The sequence below is a fragment of the Daktulosphaira vitifoliae genome, unplaced genomic scaffold (assembly GCF_025091365.1).
Source record: "Daktulosphaira vitifoliae isolate Bord-2020 unplaced genomic scaffold, ASM2509136v1 Scaffold_3, whole genome shotgun sequence".
Lineage (NCBI taxonomy): Eukaryota > Metazoa > Arthropoda > Insecta > Hemiptera > Phylloxeridae > Daktulosphaira > Daktulosphaira vitifoliae.
This window is the reverse complement of record NW_026099574.1, coordinates 6,826,391-6,848,253: the sequence shown is the minus strand read 5'-3', so window position 1 is coordinate 6,848,253 and position 21,863 is coordinate 6,826,391. Positions and strand designations below refer to the sequence as shown.

General features: G+C 27.8%; 1 protein-coding gene across 4 annotated transcripts in view; it reads left to right on the top strand.

Moving 5' to 3' along the window:
- The first annotated feature begins 822 nt into the window (after positions 1 to 822).
- Positions 823 to 21,863, top strand: part of LOC126903066 (uncharacterized) — a 28,668-nt gene continuing 7,627 nt past the window's right edge. Inside the window, exons 1-8 of one of the 4 annotated variants that reach the window (XM_050681017.1) lie at positions 823 to 978; positions 1,085 to 1,117; positions 1,339 to 1,368; positions 3,982 to 4,029; positions 4,229 to 4,279; positions 7,693 to 7,756; positions 7,891 to 7,967; positions 12,849 to 13,635. In XM_050681017.1, the coding sequence (XP_050536974.1) occupies positions 889 to 978; positions 1,085 to 1,117; positions 1,339 to 1,368; positions 3,982 to 4,029; positions 4,229 to 4,279; positions 7,693 to 7,756; positions 7,891 to 7,967; positions 12,849 to 13,379 (924 nt within the window). In that variant the 5' untranslated portion in view covers positions 823 to 888 and the 3' untranslated portion in view covers positions 13,380 to 13,635. Of the gene's footprint in view, positions 979 to 1,084; positions 1,118 to 1,338; positions 1,369 to 3,981; positions 4,030 to 4,228; positions 4,280 to 7,692; positions 7,757 to 7,890; positions 7,968 to 12,848; positions 13,636 to 19,195; positions 19,428 to 19,668; positions 19,702 to 19,911; positions 19,942 to 21,863 lie in introns of those variants that run through there. The other 3 variants (XM_050681016.1, XM_050681018.1, XM_050681015.1) reach the window with 3 other exon arrangements.

Below are 21,863 nucleotides of genomic sequence, written 5' to 3'. Positions count from 1 at the left end.
AGGTCACGGAATTAATACCGCAAGAAACATTGGAGACTGTGTTAACTATTTCAACTGACAGTTACATCCACCGCACGCACTGCCATTTTGTTTTGAGGTTTTTGTATTATAATATTTTTGCTAAAGTCTAGATCAAATGAGAATTAACCTAGTAAGGATTATAAACGGTTAAAATCATTAATAGTTGTATAATAATATTTCATTGTAATTGCTATTGTTATTTTATTCATATATTTGTTTAATTATTTAAGTGACTAACACTAGAGTATTATTAAAAATAATTGCATGGACTGATAGCAATAACAGATTTACTAAATTTTAGTCCACAATAAAATCCTGATTTATTAATTTTATTTAGTTTTACCTATTGAAAATAACCATCAAATAGACGTAACTCGGTGACTTCCAATCCGAATAGTTGACTCAAATAATAATAGCAAAAATATTATAAATATCCCTGCTAAGCTGTTTACTAAATATAAGAACCAAGTAAATATCAATTTGACATATTATGAAAATGTATATTTACAGTTATTTTTTATTGTGTTTTATTAAAATTCACTTTATATAGTTTTGTATATTAGAGTCTTCTAAACTTAATTAAATAGACATTTTTAAAAAAGTAAATACCAATATTTTTCACAATTTATGCATAAATAATAACATAATTTATATATTTTCGTCATAAAATATCTAAAAAGTCTATAATGGTACTGTTTAAAAAAATTCACTTATATTTCTATTATTTGTTTTTTTTATTTTTGGTTTTTAATAATTTATTTACTTCAAATCCTATAAAAATGCAAAAATGTAATGGAAAATTATTAAAATATATTCAAAGATAAAAGTCAGTGAATTACATTAATTAAATCTTAATATTCTTGAAAAATGATTTACAAAACGTATTCTTTTGTTTTAATTTTTGTGTGTTGTTTTTATTTAAAAGATGTTTTTGCAAATATATTTATAAAGGACAATGTAATTTATATAAAGTTTATTAAACTATGTTTGATTCAATAATTTAGTTAAAATACTTTTTATTTAACTTTTATGTATTGTATATTCAAATACGTTTTTTTTTTAGACAGGAACACTAATTTGTCATATGACGGATGATGTAAGTTTGATCATTGCTAAAATTAGCGTCCATACATTTTATGAATTAAACTTTACTTTTTAATTAAAATCAATATTATTTATATTCAATGATTATATAATAGCTTGTACAGACTTTAATTGTGTTTATATAGTATTATAGTATATTGATAACACATAGATTATATTCCATTTTGCAATTTTTAATAAAAACATCTTGTCACAATTTTCTTTTTTTTTTAGAGTTCCAAACAATTTGGGAATCTGAATATGGTAAGAAATTATTTTATGTAAATATTGTAGTATGTTTTAATAGTGGGCCAATACGGGATAATGATGTGAGGGCAATCTCTCCAAAGACTTCCCAGCAAGAATGAAGGTCGGGACTTAAACCCAACCAACAGATGCGATGACCTACAGATCGTGGCCTATCCCTACTTCCACGTGGTCCAACTTGGTCAACGGACCCACCGCTTGGGTACGTCTAACGGGGGAGGCAGCGCCGCGTTGTGATTTGGCTCTAGATTAATTTCGGGTCGTATCACAACGCGGTGTTGAGAATATTTTACAGTAGAACCGTTGTTTTACAGTTCGTTTGGTCTCTTTCCATCCTGGGTGACATGCTAAGGGGTCGTCGTGGTAATACCATATTAGGTGTTGTAATTTTTTATTTGGTACGACGATCGGCGTGTCCGCTCCCATGCGATTACGCAAAAGTCCATTTAATAAAAAAATTCTGTTTATTTTTGGCGCACTTTTGCTCATTCGTAGTGGTGGCATGTGTGTTTAAATTTCTGTCATAAAAAAAAAAGAATAGGTACACCTATTTTATAGGTGTTAAATACAAATTAAACATTTACGTTGAACGCAAGCTATTACGATCTGAATGGTGAGTAAGTAGCTATTAATAATATTTCCCTTTTTTTATTATCTGTTATTTCCTCAACAAAAGTTATTCTTGATTTACCTTATGTCTATTTTTAATTTTTATGACATGCTTATTAATATAATTTCTTACCTTGTGTCCAGCTAGCTTGATCGTTTATTGCGTAAAAAAAGTATATATATATAAAGAGAGCACTGACTTTTATCTACTTATTTATTTTGTGAAATTATGCAAATATTTAACTTGAAATATTACTTCACTGTAGTTCCTTTCTATATCTGGTGTCTGAATATATGTGTTACTTTATATTTTAAAATGAAAATTTGTATAACCAGATAGAATATGAGAATCAATCCCGAGTGACACGTCACAAACTATTGTTTTACCAATAATTTCAACCGCTTGATGTGCTAGGGTAATGATTTCAACAAACCATCAGCATCTTGTGCAATCAATCAAACACTTATCTATCTAAATTTAAGACACACTCAACGATCTCCTTAGTGACATGCATAAACCATTGTTTTATCAACAGTTTCAACCACTTGATGTGCTAAGGTAGATTTTTGAAATGCACTTATTAAATAGACAATCCAATTGAAGAATTAAAAAATTTTTAATTGAAACAACTCACAAAATACAAAATAAAAAAATTAATTGTCTTAATAATTTATAAATATTTTAAACTAAAAATAAATAGATAAAAAGGTTAAGTTATTTTTTTTTTTAATTACATTACTTATGAGCGATTTAGATAATAAACACCAAGTGTAAAAAGATTCTAAGTCAGAGAGAGCATAATCACGAAATATTCTGGTTCAGAGATGCTTCATGACCAAATTTTTAGAAAAAATAAGGTGATAAATTAGCTAGAAATTGCTCTTTTATAGGCCTGTTTTATGAGGGGGAGACTTAATGTTTTATTTTTTAATTGCACAATGCTTCTCATTGGCTAGTCAAGTAAACTTGAAGAGACCTATGCGCAATCTATTATAATACTAATTTGATTTACAATATATTGTGAATTGCCTAATGTGGGTAACTGGTTCATAATTTGAATATACTCGGTAGAATTTAAAAGTAAGTTAATCGGTATAGGAATATTTGTCCAAGATCATACATAAACACAATTGTTACGGTGGTAGTGCACTCTTTATATACAAACATTATAATAATAAATGACCGATTTGAACGCGTTGTTTCTCCTCGTGACGGTCATTTGGATACGCCAAAATTGAATACTCTTAAGTTGTACTAAATATAGATTTTAATTTTGCGATAACATCTTGCTGTTCAAAGGAATCTATTAGTGGTCGAGATTCCTAATAGGATTTAAGAAGTGAGTGAACCCAACACATGATGCGATTACCATGTTTACAATCAAAAATGATATTTTCCCCATATCCTTTTAAATTCTTTTTGACTGATAGGATATTTTATAAGTATTTAAAAAATGTAGTTTTATATTTTAATATAAATAGATACTGATATAATTGATAGTATTATTGTAATAATGTAACAAACTTTAAATTTTGATATTATAACAATATTTTTATAAAAATAATCTATAATTCTAAAATTAAATATATTTTAAAATAAATATATGAGGCGATTCAATATAGTTTTTGCCGCTGACAATATGCTTTTGTTAGATATAATTAAATCATTTTAAAGCTGTATAAGGTATAAGAATGAATTAAAAAACTACTTCATAATTGAGAAATTAAGAAAAATATGTATGAAAATAAAAATACCAAAATTAATTTTTTAACATAGTTATTATTTTAAAAGTAATTGAGTGACCAATATTTGAAGGAATTACTCTGTAAACATTCTTTTCTTTACAAGTCATAAGAATCATTAAAACCCATTTGTGAGATTTATGATTTTTTTTTATAAAACTTTTATAAATATTTAATACTGTTTATATAAAGTTCCCGCTTTTACTTCCCTAGAATTTAATTCAGACTTAATATTTAGATTTTTGGATATCATTTCAGAGTTTTGTAAATGTGAAAAAAGTTGTTGCACAAATTTATTTGCGTCAGGTAAGTGTCGTGATCATAAATGTGCTCAATAATAGAGTGTAGTTATATTTTTTCTTATTTGTAATCTTTCTATTGACAAAGTTTTGAGCTCGCACCTTATTATAACAGTAATAATAATAATAAGTAAAATACTCTAAATATTTATTGTATGTAATTTTAGTAAAAATATAAAAAGTGCTTACATTTTATTATTTTTTAGGAGAATTATAATAGCAGTCAAAAAAATGAAAAAAAATTAGAGCTTAAAATTGTATGTTACTTTTATTATAAGTGTGTATATTTATGCACATGATTTTTTATATATATATATAAAGCACGTAATCGTTACAAAATATCTACAGAGTAATTTTTTTATAATTAGCCACTTAATTATTCAAAAAATAAATATAATATTGAGAATTTGATTTTTGATTTCTTTTAGTTCTATGCTTTAGTCACTTTATTAGGGTGTCAACTTTATTCGTTCATAATTTATTTTAATTTATTGAAATTTGTATACCTTTGGAGAGAGGAGGGGTGCCTTTATCATCAGTCATAACTTTAATGATAAGGGATGAACATGAAAAATACTTTACGGTTATAAATTGTCTAAAACATGGAACTAAAAGAAATCACAAGTAAAAGTCTCAATATTATACATGAATAATATTATATAATTTTATGAATTTATTGTTGTTTAATAAATTAAGTGGTCAATAATAAATGAATCACACTATGTAATATATTTATTTTTTAAATAACTTTAGGACATATAGTTACTTAATTATACAAAACCACTAGTGTTATTCCATCAGTACAGAAAAACATTATCAACTCAGTCATGTGTCAATATTAGTCCAGTGCATATATTACAATTTTTCAAATAAAATAAATGACTCAACATTTTAAAGTGAAACACTATGTTTGAGAGTTAATGTATCGTAACTTGTCAACAGTAAATAACTCATATCATTTTCATTACACCATTAAGATGTATCTTTTAACGTCCATTGAGTAGTTGTATGGGCTAGCCCTTCCAAGGGGGGAGCATGTTGCGACGAGTTACGTGTAGCTTCGTTTAACTTCCAACCCATGAAAAGAAACCAGTTTTACACATATAATTGGGGAAGTCGTTCGCTGACCGGTGATAGTCGTCAGCTTATTAATAATACGTAAAAAACGTAATGACTAACAAAGATAAAAGATTCTTAGAAAGAATATCATTGGGCTAAAATTGATAGTTTGTATATAACAGATGTGAAACGTGTGTCAAAGATGCATATCAATACTCCTAAGTTAATTTTCAAAGTCATAAATAAAAAAACCATAACACAGATTGATAAGCATATAGTGACTATCTTAATTGGCAACAAATATGTATTGCATATCAATATTTTTTATTAATGATATCGGGTCCAGTGATATTAACGGTCAAAATAGATAATTCAGGGTTAACGCAATACTGAACTAACTATAACTGGACTGTGTTAAATTTAATTCGAAATCAAAAATATCGATCTCTATAATTTATAAAAAATCCAGGTATATTATTGAACTAAAAAAGTTATCATGAATGTTTTTCATGACATATTTTTAATAATCACTGTAAATAATTTCACAAATAAGTGAGGAAGTCCGTTAGTATTGTAGTTAGGTAAGGGTGAGTGTTGTTAATTTGGACAAAGATAAAGTTGCGCGTGCAGCCCAATTGCACACTATTAACCAACCGGTTACTTGGCCGATCGTAAAGATGGTATTATTGTCAACGTCATGATTCCCTAAACACATACGCCTTTTTTTCCTCTTTTAATTGTTAGGTTCCTTTTATTGTTTATTATGATAGAATGGTATCTTTATTTATTTCATAATTGATTTAGTTGTAATTTGAATTTTTATTTTTTAATCATTCTTTCCTTACTCAACTGTTATTGTATTTAAATAATAATTTCTTTTTATAAGTCATGTCGTTATTGTTTTAGTTGTGTGTTCTGTTTTGTAGATGTAATACTTTATGTTACCTTAATTTAATATCGTTGTTTGTAACTATTTAATTTATGATATTCATAACTGACCGTGAAGACTTGTCCAAAACTCATTGTCATTACACTATTGAGATGTATCTTCTAAGGTCCATTAAGTAAACAACTGTAGCCTTTCCAAGGTGGGAGTGTGTTGCAGCGAGTTACGTGTAGCTTCGTTTAACTTCCATCCCAAGAAAAGAAACCAGTTTTACACATATAATTGGGGAAGTCGTTCGCTGACCGGTGATAGTCGTCAGCTTATCTACCAGTTGTAACCAGTGTTTGGTCTAGTTAAATAGACAAATCGGTGCCACCAATATTGTCCCGGCCCTTTGCGGTATTATGACGGTATATGTGAATACGGTGGATTTACCCTGCGTGTAAATGATTGTATAATTGAGTCCAAGTTGACTCCGTCAAACGGTTGAAGGTAGTTGAATAACTAATAAAGTTATAGGATTTTCTTTTATTCATTCCCTTAGTTAGTCAGGCCAACCGAGATTTAGCAGCCTGTAAGCGAACATATACTTAAGCAAATATTATCTTAATAAGACTGCTGAGGTTGGTTCATTAGGACCTTTTGAAAACAAACAGAGAACTAAATATTTTAATTTGAAAATCATTTATTTTATTTCCAAAAGTTTTCTTCAAATGACGGAGGTTATATAAAAATAAGATTCAATTATGCTTTTGGGCTTTTTATATGATATAAAATCTTCTTTTTTTTAGCTTCGATGCGAAGCTGAGAAGGTATTAATATTACTATGATGTGTTTTTTTTTTTGTGTGCCTGTTACCACTTTTTCTCAGCTCTCACTGAACCGATTTCTTTCAATGATACCTCAAAAGATCACAAATCGTATCTAATTGAAGACATTAACCTCAAAAATTGAAAAAATTTCCTTCGTTCCCCGTAAATGGGGGAAACCTCCAAAAAATTACAAATTTAAAAATCGCTAATTTTCGAAATTTTCGAATTTTTTTTACTTATAACTGCTATAATTTTTTTAAAAATGAAAAAATCAACATAATATTTTTTTTTATAGATGCTTGATGTCTTTACCTATCATTTAGTATATTTTTTTTATAAATTTAACCCTTTACCAGTCCACAGGGGGGATTCAAAGTGACAACTTTTCCACATAAAATTAACTTATTCAACTTAACTTTTGAAAGTGTTCCGGAAATACTGACATTTATATATATATCTTAAATTAAAGCTTATGTAATATACTTTAATATTAAAAAAAAAAATGTTGGGCTTTATTTTGTCTTTATGGTGAAAATGGCTATCAAATGCTATTTTTGTGTGAAAATTCTCGATTTTATTTTTAAAATTTTTAACTTTATAATGCTATAACTTATTGAAAAATATATGGATCAATACAATTTTTTATGAGAAATAATATTTTTTAATAATCCCATTTTCATCCGACATATTTTATCTTAATTAGGATATTAATAAGAAACTAGTAGATCATGTAGCTTTTGGAATAATCCACAAATTTTTTAAAGTTAAACACTATCTAAAGATTTGCATCGAAACGTTTTTTTTTTAAAGTGATTTTAATCACTGTCAGATATCATTATACTTGACCCAACTATGCCACGTTACCGACCGTCCTGTACTGGGTTTTTTTAATAACTGTTATTTATATTTTAAGACGTTCGAAGAAGATAACATAATTTTAAATCACAAAGAAGACAATGCAATTTGCTTATACAATGGTATGTATAAATTATGTTGAATAAAATCGGTATGTTACTTGTTAAAAAATACTACTGTATTATTAAAACATAACAGAAATTCCTTGTAACATCTTTGAGAAAATTAATACATTATGAAATCATTGTATTTACAGAAAATGGTAATAAAAGATTGAAGAAATTTATTCAAGATTTGGGTTACGACATTGAATTTAAAGTAGTTGAAAAAATTGTGAGTTTTATAGTAAATAGTTAAATAACGTCGATTTTAGTATGATACGGGGTTTAAGACAGTAGTAAGCAATTTTTAAATATTCAAGCAATACAATAATGTCATATATAAGCGAAATGCAGGGTAAGCAAATTAATAATGGTAGTAAAAAGAATATAAATGAAAAACATGAAAAGGATGATCAGACGGGACGAGACTGGACGTTTTGTCGAAGAAACGTCCAGTTACGGGTTAGGTCGTTGGTGAGCGAGTGACTTTGTTTTTGTACGACTTAATTAATTGTGTGTTATATTTTTATATTATATCTTAACTTTGTGTTTTTACGTTATATAAATAAAATAATTATTTAAAAACCTGTACTCGAAAGTAAATACTCTACAACCGTCGTGTTATTAAAATGTGTGTGTGTCAAGAGTCTAGGTTGTACTACTGGTCCTTTAATCAATCATAACAATTAGTGTACGTGCTGGCTAGTTTTAAACCTGTGGTGTATACTCTCTTTACAAATTTCGTTGTAATCAGTTGTTGACCGGGTTGTGTTGTGTGTTTATATATTAAAATGTTATTCTCGTAAGAAGATTTGCATTTATTTATTTTAATTTAAGAATAAAAGAATCTACAACATGGTGTCAGGTGTGAATTAAATAATTTAGTGTTAAATAATTAATATGTTATAAATTATTGACGTAGTCTTAAACGGTTAATTACATGCTAAAATGTATCTAATTTAAATAATTGTTTTGTTTTTAAAAAAAAAACTTGAAAGTGTATTCGATTAAGAAATAAATGAGTGTAAAATTCCAAAAAATTTAAGCTTTGATGGGAACTTGGCGGTAAATTGAAAAAAATTTTACCAACAATTTGAAATATTCCTCTTAGCATCAGGCAGTTTTAAAAAACCAGATGAGATAAAAATAGCTATTTTGTTAAATGTTTCTGGCGAGAATTTACTTGACATTTACAATACATTCACCTTTGACCGGCGAACAAAGAGAACGTATGATAACGTAATAACTTTGTTTAAAAATCATTTCGAACCAAAATAAAAACATTATATTCGAACGATTTAAATTTTTATCTTGTAACCAAGTTCAGTCCATTGGGGAATGTCACAAAATTAAGAACATTGGCATCGATCTGGGAATTCAGTGAAACTGAAAACATGATTCGAGACAAATTAATTATTGGTATAAATCAGCTGGAAATAAAAGAAAAGCTATTACACGAATCTGATGTGACATTAGATAAGGCGATTGATATTGCAAAAAAATTGGTAGCAACCAAAGAACAAATGAATGAAATGTTTAGTGCTACTAGAGAGTTAAACACGCACAATATAGTAAAAAAACACTCTGACTTCTCTAACAGAAAATGAACTACCAAGGGGTGTATAGAAGGTGTAAAAGTATACATAGATGACATATATATAGCTGCCGAAAATAAAAAAAAACACGATGAAACACTTAAAGAGGTTTTAGAAAAAGCTATAAAAGCAGGTATAACACTTAATGAAAAAAAAATACAGTTCAAACAATCACAGGTAAAAATGTTAGGCTTTATTGTAAGTAAGGCAGGTATTAAAATAGATCCTGATCGTTTAAATACTTAGTTAAGAGATTAAACTAGAGATTCCTAAAAATAAAAAACAAGTTATGCGATTTCTAGGTATAGTAAAATATTTCACAAAATTCGTACCAAACATTAGCAAGGTTAACGCACCATTAAGAGAGTTAACAAAATACAAAATAGAGTGGGAATGGTCAGATAAATAACAAAACTCATTTAATGAAATTAAAAAATTATTAACGTGTTCACCAATTCTTGCACACTTTGATGATAACAAATTAATCGAAGTACAAACTGATGCATCAAAAGATGGCGTACAAGCAGTTTTATTGCAAGAGGGTTCAGTTGTAGCTTATGCGTCTAAAAGTTTATCTGAAACACAAAAAAGGTACACTCAAATAGAAAAAGAGTTGCTGGTAATAATCTTTGCCTGTGAAAAATTCCATTATTTCATTTATGGTAGGCCCATCTTATTAAAGACGGATCATAAGCCCTTGGTGTCGATAATAAAAAAAGATCTAAACAAAGTTTCACCTAGACTACAAAGAATGCTTTTAAAAATTGTTGTGTACGATATACAATTAGAATATTTTCCCGGTTCAAAAATGTTTATTGCGGATGCGCTCAGTAGAGATTATCTTTATAATAATATTGGTAATAAAAATGTTATCGAGGACGTGTATCATAATATACACGACATAAAAACTGTTTGTCGATAAACACTGAAACTTTAAATAGATTAACAAAAGCTATAGATTTTGATAATGAGTATAGAATGATTGTAAAATGTGTAAATAATAATTGGCCCAACAATAATAGCATACGGGAGAGATTTCTAGTTTTTACAAAATAAGACAAAATTTGCCAGGCTATGGCAAAAAATAGGCACAGACATCTTAGAGTATAAATCAAAGTCATATCTAATGATAACTAATTATTTTTCAAAGTGGTTTGAGCTTAGAAAAATTAAAGATAAGTCTGCTTCACAGGTAATATAAACCTTTATAAACATTTTTTATATTCACGGTTGCTCGGATGAGATTGTTTCGGACAACATTCCATTTAACAGTCAAGAATTTAAACACTTTTGCTCTGAGTGGAACATTAAATCAATTTATAGTAGTCCCCATTATCCTAAAAGCAATGGACAGGGAGAAAAGACTGTGAGTACATGTATAAAAATCTTTAAAAAATCAGAGGAGAAAAAGAGCAATAGAGGGTTTGGAGCTATAACCAGCTCAATTGTTGATGTCTCGTAGATTGAAAGATAAGTTACCAGTAGTAAATAATTTATTAGAGCCGTTTAAGTTAGCTTAAGTCAAATAAAAAATGATTTTTTTAGCAGAAAATAAAAACAAAAAAGTTATCATGACAAAAATAGTAAAAATCTTAAAGAGATACAAGTTGGGGATAATGTGTTGTTTAAGACAGACTATAACATAAAAAAATTGGTTGGAGGGAAAGTAGTAGATTTAGCCAGTACTCCGAGGTCTTTTATTGTGGCGGGGGAAGATGGAGTGAGGTACCGTAGGATTAGAGAACATTTAATACTAAAACAGGGGGTAATATGGGGAAATAAAAACAATTTATCCTATAATGATAACAGTATTGAATCAAAAAATAATTATGAACCTCAGAAACGCAAACTTCGTCCTCGTCAGAAGCTATGTCTACCTATTCGGTATATTTATTATTTTAAATTAATATATGTTTAATTTTATGTGTCATGATATATTATTATATGTTTAATAATTACATGCCATAATGATTAACATTTAATATTTTATAAACAAATGTATTTATTTATATTTAAAAAAAAAATATTTTCGTTTTTATTGTATATACATTGAGGGGAGGATGTGGTGTACACTCTCTCTACTAATTTTGTTGTAATCAGTTGTTGACCGGCGTTCGACGTGACCGGGTTATGTTGTGTGTTTATATATTAAAATATTATTCTCGTAAGAAGATTTGCATTTATTTATTTTAATTTAAGAATAAAAGAATCTACAACAAAACCGTCCTTAATCGTCTTTTAGTAGATATAGTGAAAAGGTAGTTGTGCTGGTGGTTGATAAGGAGCCACCCCTCAATCTGCTACTTTTGAGCTAGATCGTATTGACGGGTCTAAACTCTACCCCTTGAGTAGTTCACTAATTGGAGGGATTGAATTTGACCAGAGTATCCAACGGGAGGACTCGATAAAGTTAAAAACGACGAACTCGTCGTCTTAAAACGTTATTTAATTTTGTGCATTATTTTTGTGTCTACGTCGGGGTACTACCGACGTACGATAGTTTATAATTATGTTTATTCAAATTTCCCTGGCTTTTGGTATATGGATCTATTTTCAAAATTCATATGTCATTTGATAGCTCATTATTAACTTATTCTAGCGCAAAAATAAAAATCCGTAATTGGCCGTTTAGTTTTTGAGATCAATGACAAAGTTTTCAGTTAAAATCGATCATATTTCTAAACCTATAAGATTCAAACTGTTGACTAACATCAATTAAAGCTCTAAGCAACGTGTGCAATAGTACTTCGAACATGATCTCGCATTCAATCCACTGCAAATAGGATAAAAGCTATTTTAAGTTTTTCGAAGCTTATTTATTTTGCTTAGCAAAGGTGTAGGCCTTATCAAACTAATATAGCCCTAATAGACAAAGCTTAAAATAACCAATAGATGGCGTTATCAAGAATTTCGTCGTTTTTGATCTCTACTGCGCATGCTCAGTAAACCCGTGTTACGCATGCACAGTAACTTAAAATAGCTTTTATCCTATTTGCAGTGGATGGAATGCGAGATCATGTTCGAAGTACTGTTGCATACGTTTTGTAGAGCTTTAATTGATGTTAATCAACTGTTTAAATCTTATAGGTTTAGCGATATGATCGATTTTAACTGAAAACTTTGAAGTAATTTATCTCAAAAACTAAACGGCCAATTACGGATTTTTATTTTTGCGATAGAATAAGTTAATAATGAGCTATCGAATGACATATGAGTTTCGAAAATTGAGCCACATACCAAAAGCCAGGGAATTGACCCTGAGTCCTTTTTAGGAGCAGACAGCGTATGAGGTCAATAGGACCCAGATAACAATTTTTTGAACACAATTCTTTTTGCAACTGAATGTCTCAATTAAAATTTTTCTGCCATAAATATTTTATGATTTACCTTATAAAATTTATTTTCAACACAATTAATGCTAATTCTTATGTAATTGTCGAGCTATAATATATTCATAATTAAAGCTAATAAAAAATAATAATAATAATAAATTTTCAATTTTAATTTATATTTTACAGAAGAAAAATAAACGTTTAATAAATGATGAAATATCAAAAAAAATTATATTTGATCGATTTTTAAAATATATGATCTTGCTATCTGTTTATGCCTATAAAATTATAATTATTCAACTTAATTCAAAATCATTTTGGGGACAGTTATTAGAAGTTTCTAAAAAAATAAAAAAAGTAATGTTTATATTGGATCGCAATAATGATATACATTTCTACATGGACCAATTGATAAATGCAAAGAGTAATAGTCTGATTGAATTAAAAGGATTGGCAGAAGAATGCGCAAAATATTTTATGGAAAATGGAGAATTGACAAAATATGATTTTCAATACGAATTTACAACTTCCGATCTTTACGATAATCCCATACTACCACAAGATTTAATAAATAAATTATTAAAAGGATTTCCCAAACATCAAAAAAATGAAAAGTCATACAATTTTCATGATGTACCAGAAAATCTAGATAAAATAAAGGAAAAGTTAGAAATAATTTTTAGTTTAATTCACGCAGAATATAACACAATTGTTTAATTAGATTTGTAACTATTCATAAGTTATTTGAAACGTGTATTATAAGATTTATAGTAATTTGTCAAACTAATTGACGTTATATTATATTTTACGAGAAATACCAATTATCAGTTTGTATTTTTAAGTTTCTATAATTACAGAACAATTGTATAAATATGTCGCACGCAATATCATTACAAAAAAAAACTTAACATTATTTATTTCTTTTAAGAAATTGTAGTGATCAGTGATTTATAAAATTACAAAAAAAAAAATTTAGTCCTACCACCCACTCAATATAATACTATATCATTATAATTTTTTAAAATGGAAAAATATGTGTTTAAAACCTTTAAATAAGTAAATTATCTTAGTTGATATAATATTAATGCGTAATGAAGTGGTATAAGACTGAATTATTTCAAAGAAATATAAGGTTGTAAGATTATACAGACTGTTTAATACTTAAGGAAACAAGTCAGTTGTTACAAAAATGAAAAGAATAGAAACACTTTACCTTATTTACTAATTTATATATAAATTACTTCCCTATATAACCTTCTGAAAAGAAACACTATAGTATGTTTTATATGTTTAATGATATTACATAACTTATAGTTAAACAAGCACCCTTTAAACTTCAACTACTATTTTTCATAAGTTACCATATAATTTTGAGATAATGTATTAAATATAATATATTTTAGCTTCGATGCGAAGCTGAGAAGGTATTAATATTACTATGATGTGTTTTTTTTGTGTGCCTGTTACCACTTTTTCTCAGCTCTCACCGAACCGCTTTCTTTCAATGATACGTGAAAAGATCACACATCATATCTAATCGAAGACATTACCCTCAAAAATTGAAAAAATTTCGGACTTTATTTTGTTTTCATGGTAAAACGGTCATAAAAGTTAATAAAAAAAAATACGATTTTTGTAAATAAATTCGTTTTTATATTTTTAAATTTATAATGCTATAACTTTTTAGATAATTATAATTTTTTTAAGATAAGTACATTTATCTTCTTCTTGCAACATACATTTTTTTTAAGTAGGGCCATTTCCCAATATATATATATATTTATAAATATACAGGGTGATTTAAATCTGGTAAGACACTCATTTTCTCAGAAAGTATTGAGAATTTTTAATTTTATTATAGGGAAAAAATATCAAGTTCAAAAAACTCTACAATAATATATAGTCAAACCATTATTTTTTTCTTCACCATTTTCTGTAAATACAATGATTTCATAATGTATTAATTTTCTCAAAGATGTTACAAGGAATTTCTGTTATGTTTTAATAATACAGTAGTATTTTTTAACAAGTAACATACCGATTTTATTCAACATAATTTATACATACCATTGTATAAGCAAATTGCATTGTCTTCTTTGTGATTTAAAATTATGTTATCTTCTTCGAACGTCTTAAAATATAAATAACAGTTATTAAAAAAACCCAGTACAGGACGGTCGGTAACGTGGCATAGTTGGGTCAAGTATAATGATATCTGACAGTGATTAAAATCACTTTAAAAAAAAAACGTTTCGATGCAAATCTTTAGATAGTGTTTAATTTTAAAAAATTAGTGGATTATTCAAAAAGCTACATGATCTGCTAGTTCCTTATTAATATCCTGATTAAGATAAAGTATGTCAAATCAAAAAGGGAATATTAAAAAATATTATTTCTCAAAAAAAAATTATGTTGATCCATACACTTTTCAATTAGTTATAGCATTACAATGTTAAAAATGTTAAAAATAAAATCGAGAATTTTCACATAATAATAGCATTTGGTAGCCATTTTCACCATGAAGATAAAATAAAGTCCGAAATTTAAATTAAACATGATCACAATGAAAGGATAATTTTGATTTTAAAGTATTACGTTGCGATTGTTTATTATAATCGTATCCTTTGAATTTATAATAATATAATACTAATGTTAAATTCTAAAAATGCGTTGACAAGTGAATGAATATCCCACAATAATTCTACCCAAAGTACTTATAAGCGCTGTTTAGTTAAATTTGTGTTTATTTTTATAGCCATTGAGTGCTATATTTAATATTATGCAATTTAATGATGAATAGGTTCAAAACTTATGTCAATAAATTAGTTTATATTAATAAATAATAAATAATATTAGTTTTTATGGTATAATTAATATGGTAGATAATTATTTAGTTTCGTACAGCTGCCTCAAAATACTATCGTATTATATTTTTAATGTCAATTGTCATTTAAACAATACAAACTTAAAAAAAAGATGCACCACACAAAATATGTAATACGCTAAAATAAAATATGCCAATAAATAAGATATTTTAGTATACATAAAAATAAATAAAATGTTTTAACGACATAACTAACTTATAAAGTAACGCCTATATGTGGATTATCAACTAAGTCTAGTCAATCGCATTTAACAATTAATTAAGATGTTTAACTTCCAAAATCACATTATGGATCAGTACACTTAATAGGCCTCTATTAATGTGACCTCTAATTGAATAAAAATAAATAAGATGTATTGAAATATTTGTTTCTTTTTTATGGGTTATTTTAATTTTGAGTTTTCTTTAGCCACTATATAAAACCATTAATGAGAGTTCAATCATTTCAATGAAATGAATTAAATTACTGTTGCATTTAGTACCGGCGTTGGATATTGCAGGATCGAATGCAAAATGCTATCATGAGGCTTTTTTTTTGTTTTAGTAAAAATAACCAAATTTTGCTTTTTATTTATGTTTATGAGACTCTTAAAGTGCGGTGTTCTAGTCAAGTGCATTGGAAAGTATTCCCTTCCATCAATCCTCGTTAGAATTTTTAAGTATTACTCTTATTGTGTATATTGTATAAGCTTAGGTATACCATAAAATAAGCGTCTCTTCAAGACAAAAAATATTTGAATTAAAACAATTAAAAAGAAGTACGTCAGAAGTAAACATTATTGCTAATATTAAATTCAAAAAATAATTTTGAATAATTAAATTTAACGTAAATTACTTGAAAGTATTTGTATTATTATTATTATTATTATTTTTTTTTTTTTATTATTGCTTTTATTAGTCTATTAAGGGCCATAGCGACCTCCCCCTAGGAGCAGGTTTTCTTAACCATTTATTCTCCGGAACGGGTGGTTAGTCCATCGCCGGAGAGTGGGATGGCGACTCCAATTACCGAGCTGATCTCTCGTTGGGCAAATGAAGCCGCCTGTGACCGAGTTTCGAACCCGAGGCAGTGCGCGTCAAGCACTGCCGCGTTACCGACTCGGCCACACCGTTCCTATTATATATGTATTCTTATTATTTATGTGAAAATAATATATTGAAATCCTAGTTCCCAGAGTGACACCTTCAATACTTTACATAAACGTTAACTTAATTAACTATATATAAATGACGGGTCGGGTGTTTTCTGCTACTCTTAATAGGCGATCAACGAGAAGACAATCTATTAAAGGTTGTTTATGGACAGTATTTTTACTATACATACATACATAAACTAATAGAGATTCAATATATTGATACATTAACAATAAAAATCATAAGGCATCAACCCGCAGCCATCAGTCAACCTCACTGTCATTTGATGTTGAATGATTGCCGAAAGCTTCCCAATCAATTCTCCTTTGAAGTATTGAATGTCAGCCTCCGCTGATCTCGATTTCCGTTGTACATTCGCGTAGTATCACGTAACGGATGAGAGTAACTGTTGGTTGTCGCCTAAACAGGCCGATACAAAATAACCAACAACAAATAAAAACACACTAGATACACAGGCCACAAGTCATCAGACTCAACGGTATGGCACCACTTCAAACACGTCCATATACGTACTGACTTAGGTACCGATAGTGTCGGACACGACTTCTTTAGGGTCAAGCGACGAGGGGGTGGGGTGATTATAAACTACGTGGAGCTTGACCGGGCTATACACGTAACTTTTGAACAATTTATTGTATTTATATCTAATTTAAAAAAAAAAAGTTAACATTTAACATACGGTTATACTAAAATAATATTTAGGAATAAATAATGTTTTTTGTTAACAAAAATATCTTCTGTAGAAAGTAAAAATTGCGCTTTATCATAAAATTCTACCTACCTAACACGACCCGTAACAGCGCACTTTTCATCTACGCTGAATTTATACGATCGTGATTATCAGTAGTCCATCGCCGCACTTGTCTGTATTAAGATGTTAGTCTTTTCCGGCAGTCGATAGATGTGACAAGTCAGGGGGTTAATACCGCAGGAAACGTTGGAGACTGTGTAAACTGAGTTCAACTGAGTGTTATATCAATCGCACGAGCTGCGGTTACGTTTTGAGGTTTTTTTATTATAATATTTTTGCTCACACCAGTATTTTGTTGTTTTATTGTAAATTCATTGTTAGTTATAAGAATACATTTAACTTTTATTTAAATATTAAAGGAAAGACGATGTTGTTTTAATATTATCATTAAGCACCCCTAATATAGTGTCATACATAACCGGTTCGAAATAATATTATAGTTTATTTACTCGAAATAAAAACGTTTTAGATGTGAAACATTTTTATTCTTTTTAGGTGCAAACGTAGGAAATGATCCACCCAAAATCTGTTTCAGTACCTACAATAATTATGAAAATTGTATAAATACATTTTTATATAGAAATATTTTTTAGTAAAGGGAAAAAATAATTTAGACCATTCAAAATTTGCACCGAAATGCAATTCAAATTTTCATTGACATTTCTTAGTACAAAATTTCGCAGTAGATTTCATATTAATAAATATATCTAATGTATATTTCAAATCCTTCCTGTACTTAAGTTTTCTATCGTATTTTCACAATAAACATACCAAAGAAAATTTATGTCTCAAGTATGCCCTCCTAAATATTCATTAGAATCTCAGGTATGAGATATGATAGTGATAAGTGATATTCATGTAATCAGAAATTACATGTATTATTCTTTTATGGAAGTACCTTCGTTTCTGTACCGTGTTTGATGTGTACGTCATGGTTCTTTTGAATTGAAGTGTTTATAGTTGTTAGTCTACTACTATAACATTCAATGTAATAAGTACACTAAAGTGTTTTTGATATGGAATTTATCTTTGATAAAGTTAAGCATAAATCGTACACAGTCCTATAGATTGTAGACTTGCATGAAAAATCACAGATCAAATGAGAATTAACCTATTGAGGATTATAAACGGTTAAAATCATTAATGGATGTATAATATTCATTAGTATAATAATATTTTGTTGTAATTGCTATTGTTAATTTATTCATTGCATATATATTTGTTTAATTATTTAAGTGACTAACACTAGAGTATTATTAAAAATAATTGCATAGAATGAGAGCAATAACAGATTTGCCAAATTTTAGTCCACAAAAATTCTGAGATATAATTTTATTTAGTTTTACCTATTGTAAATAACTATCAAATAGACGTAACTCGGTGACTTGCAATCCGAATAGATGACTCAAATAATAATATAAATATAACATTAACAAAAAATATCATAAATATCCCTGCTAAGCTGTTTACTAAATATAACAATCAAGTAAATATCAATTTGACATATTATAAAAATTTATATTTACAGTTATTTTTTATTGTGTTTTATTAAAATTCACTGTATATAGTTTTGTATATTAGAGTCTTCTAAATTTAATTAAATAGACATTTTTAACAAAGTAAATACCAATATTTTTCACAATTTATGCATAAGTAATAACATAATTTATATATTTTCGTCATAAAATATCGAAAAAGTCTTTAATAGTACTGTTTAAAAAAATTTACACATATTTCTCTTATTTGTTTTTTTTATTTATGGTTTTTAATAATTTATTTACTTCAAAGCCTATAAAAATGCAAAAATGTAATGGAAAATTAATAAAATACATTCAAAGATAAAAGTCAGTGAATTATATTAATTTAATCTTAATATTCTCGAAAAATGTTTTATAAAACGTATTCCTTTGTTTTAATTTTTGTGTGTTGTATTTATTTTAAAGATGTTTTTGCAAACATATTTATAAAGGACAATGTAATTGAAATAAAATTTATTAAACTATATTTGATTAAATAATTTAGTTATAATTCTTTATATTATCTTTTAAATATTATCTGGTAATAAAAAACATACAACACTTCCTTACAATTATGAAAGTCATATAATTTTCTTCTTCATATGTACTTTATATTCAAATAAATAATATTTAATAGATATTGCAGTTATAAATAACAAATTTTTATTGCACATTCAAACATGTTTTTTTTTCATTTAGACAGGAGCACTAATTTGTCATATATCGGATGATGTAAGTTTGATCATTGCTAAAATTAGCGTCAATACATTTTATGAATTAAATTTAACTTTTTAATTAAAATCAATATTATTTATATTCAATGATTATATAATAACTTGTACAGACTTTAATTGTGTTTTTAGTATATTGCTAACACATAGATTATATATCATTTTGCAATTTTTAATAAAAACATTCTGTCACAATTATTTTTTTTTTTAGAGTTCCAAACAATTTGGGAATCTTAATATGGTAAGAAATTATTTTATGTAAACATTGAGTGTGTTTTAATAATGGGTTAACACGGGATAATAATGTGAGGGGCATCTATCCAAAGACTGCCCCAGCAAAAAGAAGGTCGAGACTTAAACCCGACCATCAGATGAGATGATGGACTACCCCCACCTCCACGTGGTCCAACCCGAGCAACGGCTCCACCGCTTGGGTACGGCTAACGAGGGAGGCAGCGCTGCGTTGTTATTTGCTCTAGATTAATATCTGGTCGTATCACAACGCGGTGGTGAGAAGATTTTAAGGCTACGTGGGCCGCCCTGAAACAATGTTTCACGGCAGTTCCAGGGCGGTTCACATTAAGTCGGCTATAGTTGAGAAAAAAAAAAGGGATAATGATGTGCAAGTCATTATTAAGTAAGACACTTTGTTTTTTTATTTTACGACATGCATTATTGCGAAAGTCTTAAACACATACATATTTTCTAAAGTGCCGGCCATTTACAATATTAAACCCAACCCAACCAAACTCACCGGTAAAATCCACGCACAGGAGGGTCGCAACATAGTGGTAACGTGGAATAGTTGGATCAAGTATAATAATATCTGACAGTGATTAAAATCACTATCATAAGAAATGCTTCGATGCAACTCTATAGATAGTGTTTAATTTAAAAAAAATTGGTGGATTATTCCAAAAGCTAAATGATTTGCTATTTTCTTATTTATGTCCTGAATGAAAAAGGTATTATTAAAAAATATTATTTTTCATAAAAAAATTGTGTTGATCCATACACTTTTCAATAATTTATAGCATTATAAAGTTTAATACCCAGCACAGAGGGGTCGCGGCACAGTGGTGCCGTGGTATAGTTAGATCAAGTATAATGATATCTGACAGTGATTAAAATCACTATCAAAAATAAACGCTTCGATGCAAATCTTAAGATTATGTTTAATTTTAAAAAAAATTGGTGTTTTATTCCAAAAGCTACATGATATACTTGTTCCTTAATAATATCTTGATTAAGATAAAATATGTTGAATGAAAAAGGGTTTATTAAAAAATATTATTTCTCATATAAAAATTGTGTGGATCCATACACTTTTCAATAAGTTATAGCATTATAAAGTTAAATATAATATAAAAAATAAAATCGAGAATTTTTACACGAAAATAGCATTTGGTAGCCATTTTCGCCGTTAAGTCAAGTCCAGAGGTCAAATTTTTTTTTTCAAATTAAATTATATTACATTAGCTTAAATTTAAGATATATATAAAAGTGTCAGATCTTCCGAAACACTTTTAAAAGTTAAGTTGAAAAAGTTCTACTTTATATGTGCATTTTTTATATTTTAAGCCCCCTCATATATGGGGAAATGGTCTGATTTAAAAAAAAAAGTATGTCCAATGAACGATGTATATAAATACTACTTCTCACGAAAAAATTGTATTGATCCATACATTTTTTAAAAAGTTATAGCGCTTTAAAGTAAAACATGTAAATTATAAAATCGAGAAATTTTACACGAAAATAGCATCCGGTAGCCATTTTCGCCGTGAAGACAAGTCCAGAGGTCAAATTTTTTTTTTTCAAATTAAATTATATTACATAATTTTTAATTTAAGATATATATAAAAGTGTCAGACTTTCCGGAACATTTTCAAAAGTTAAGTTGAAAAAGTTAATTTTTTGTGAAAAAGTTGTCATTTTAAATCCTCCCCTGTGGGCAGATAAAGGGTCAAATTTACAAAAAAAATATACCAAATGATAGGTAAAGCATCTAGCATCTATAAAAAAAAAAAAATATTTTGATATATTCATTTTTGAAAAAGTTACGGCACATTTCAGTACAAAAAATTGAAAAAATTTCGAAAATTAGTGATTTTTAAATTTGTAATTTTATTGGAGGTTTCCCCCATTTACGGGGAACGGGGGAAT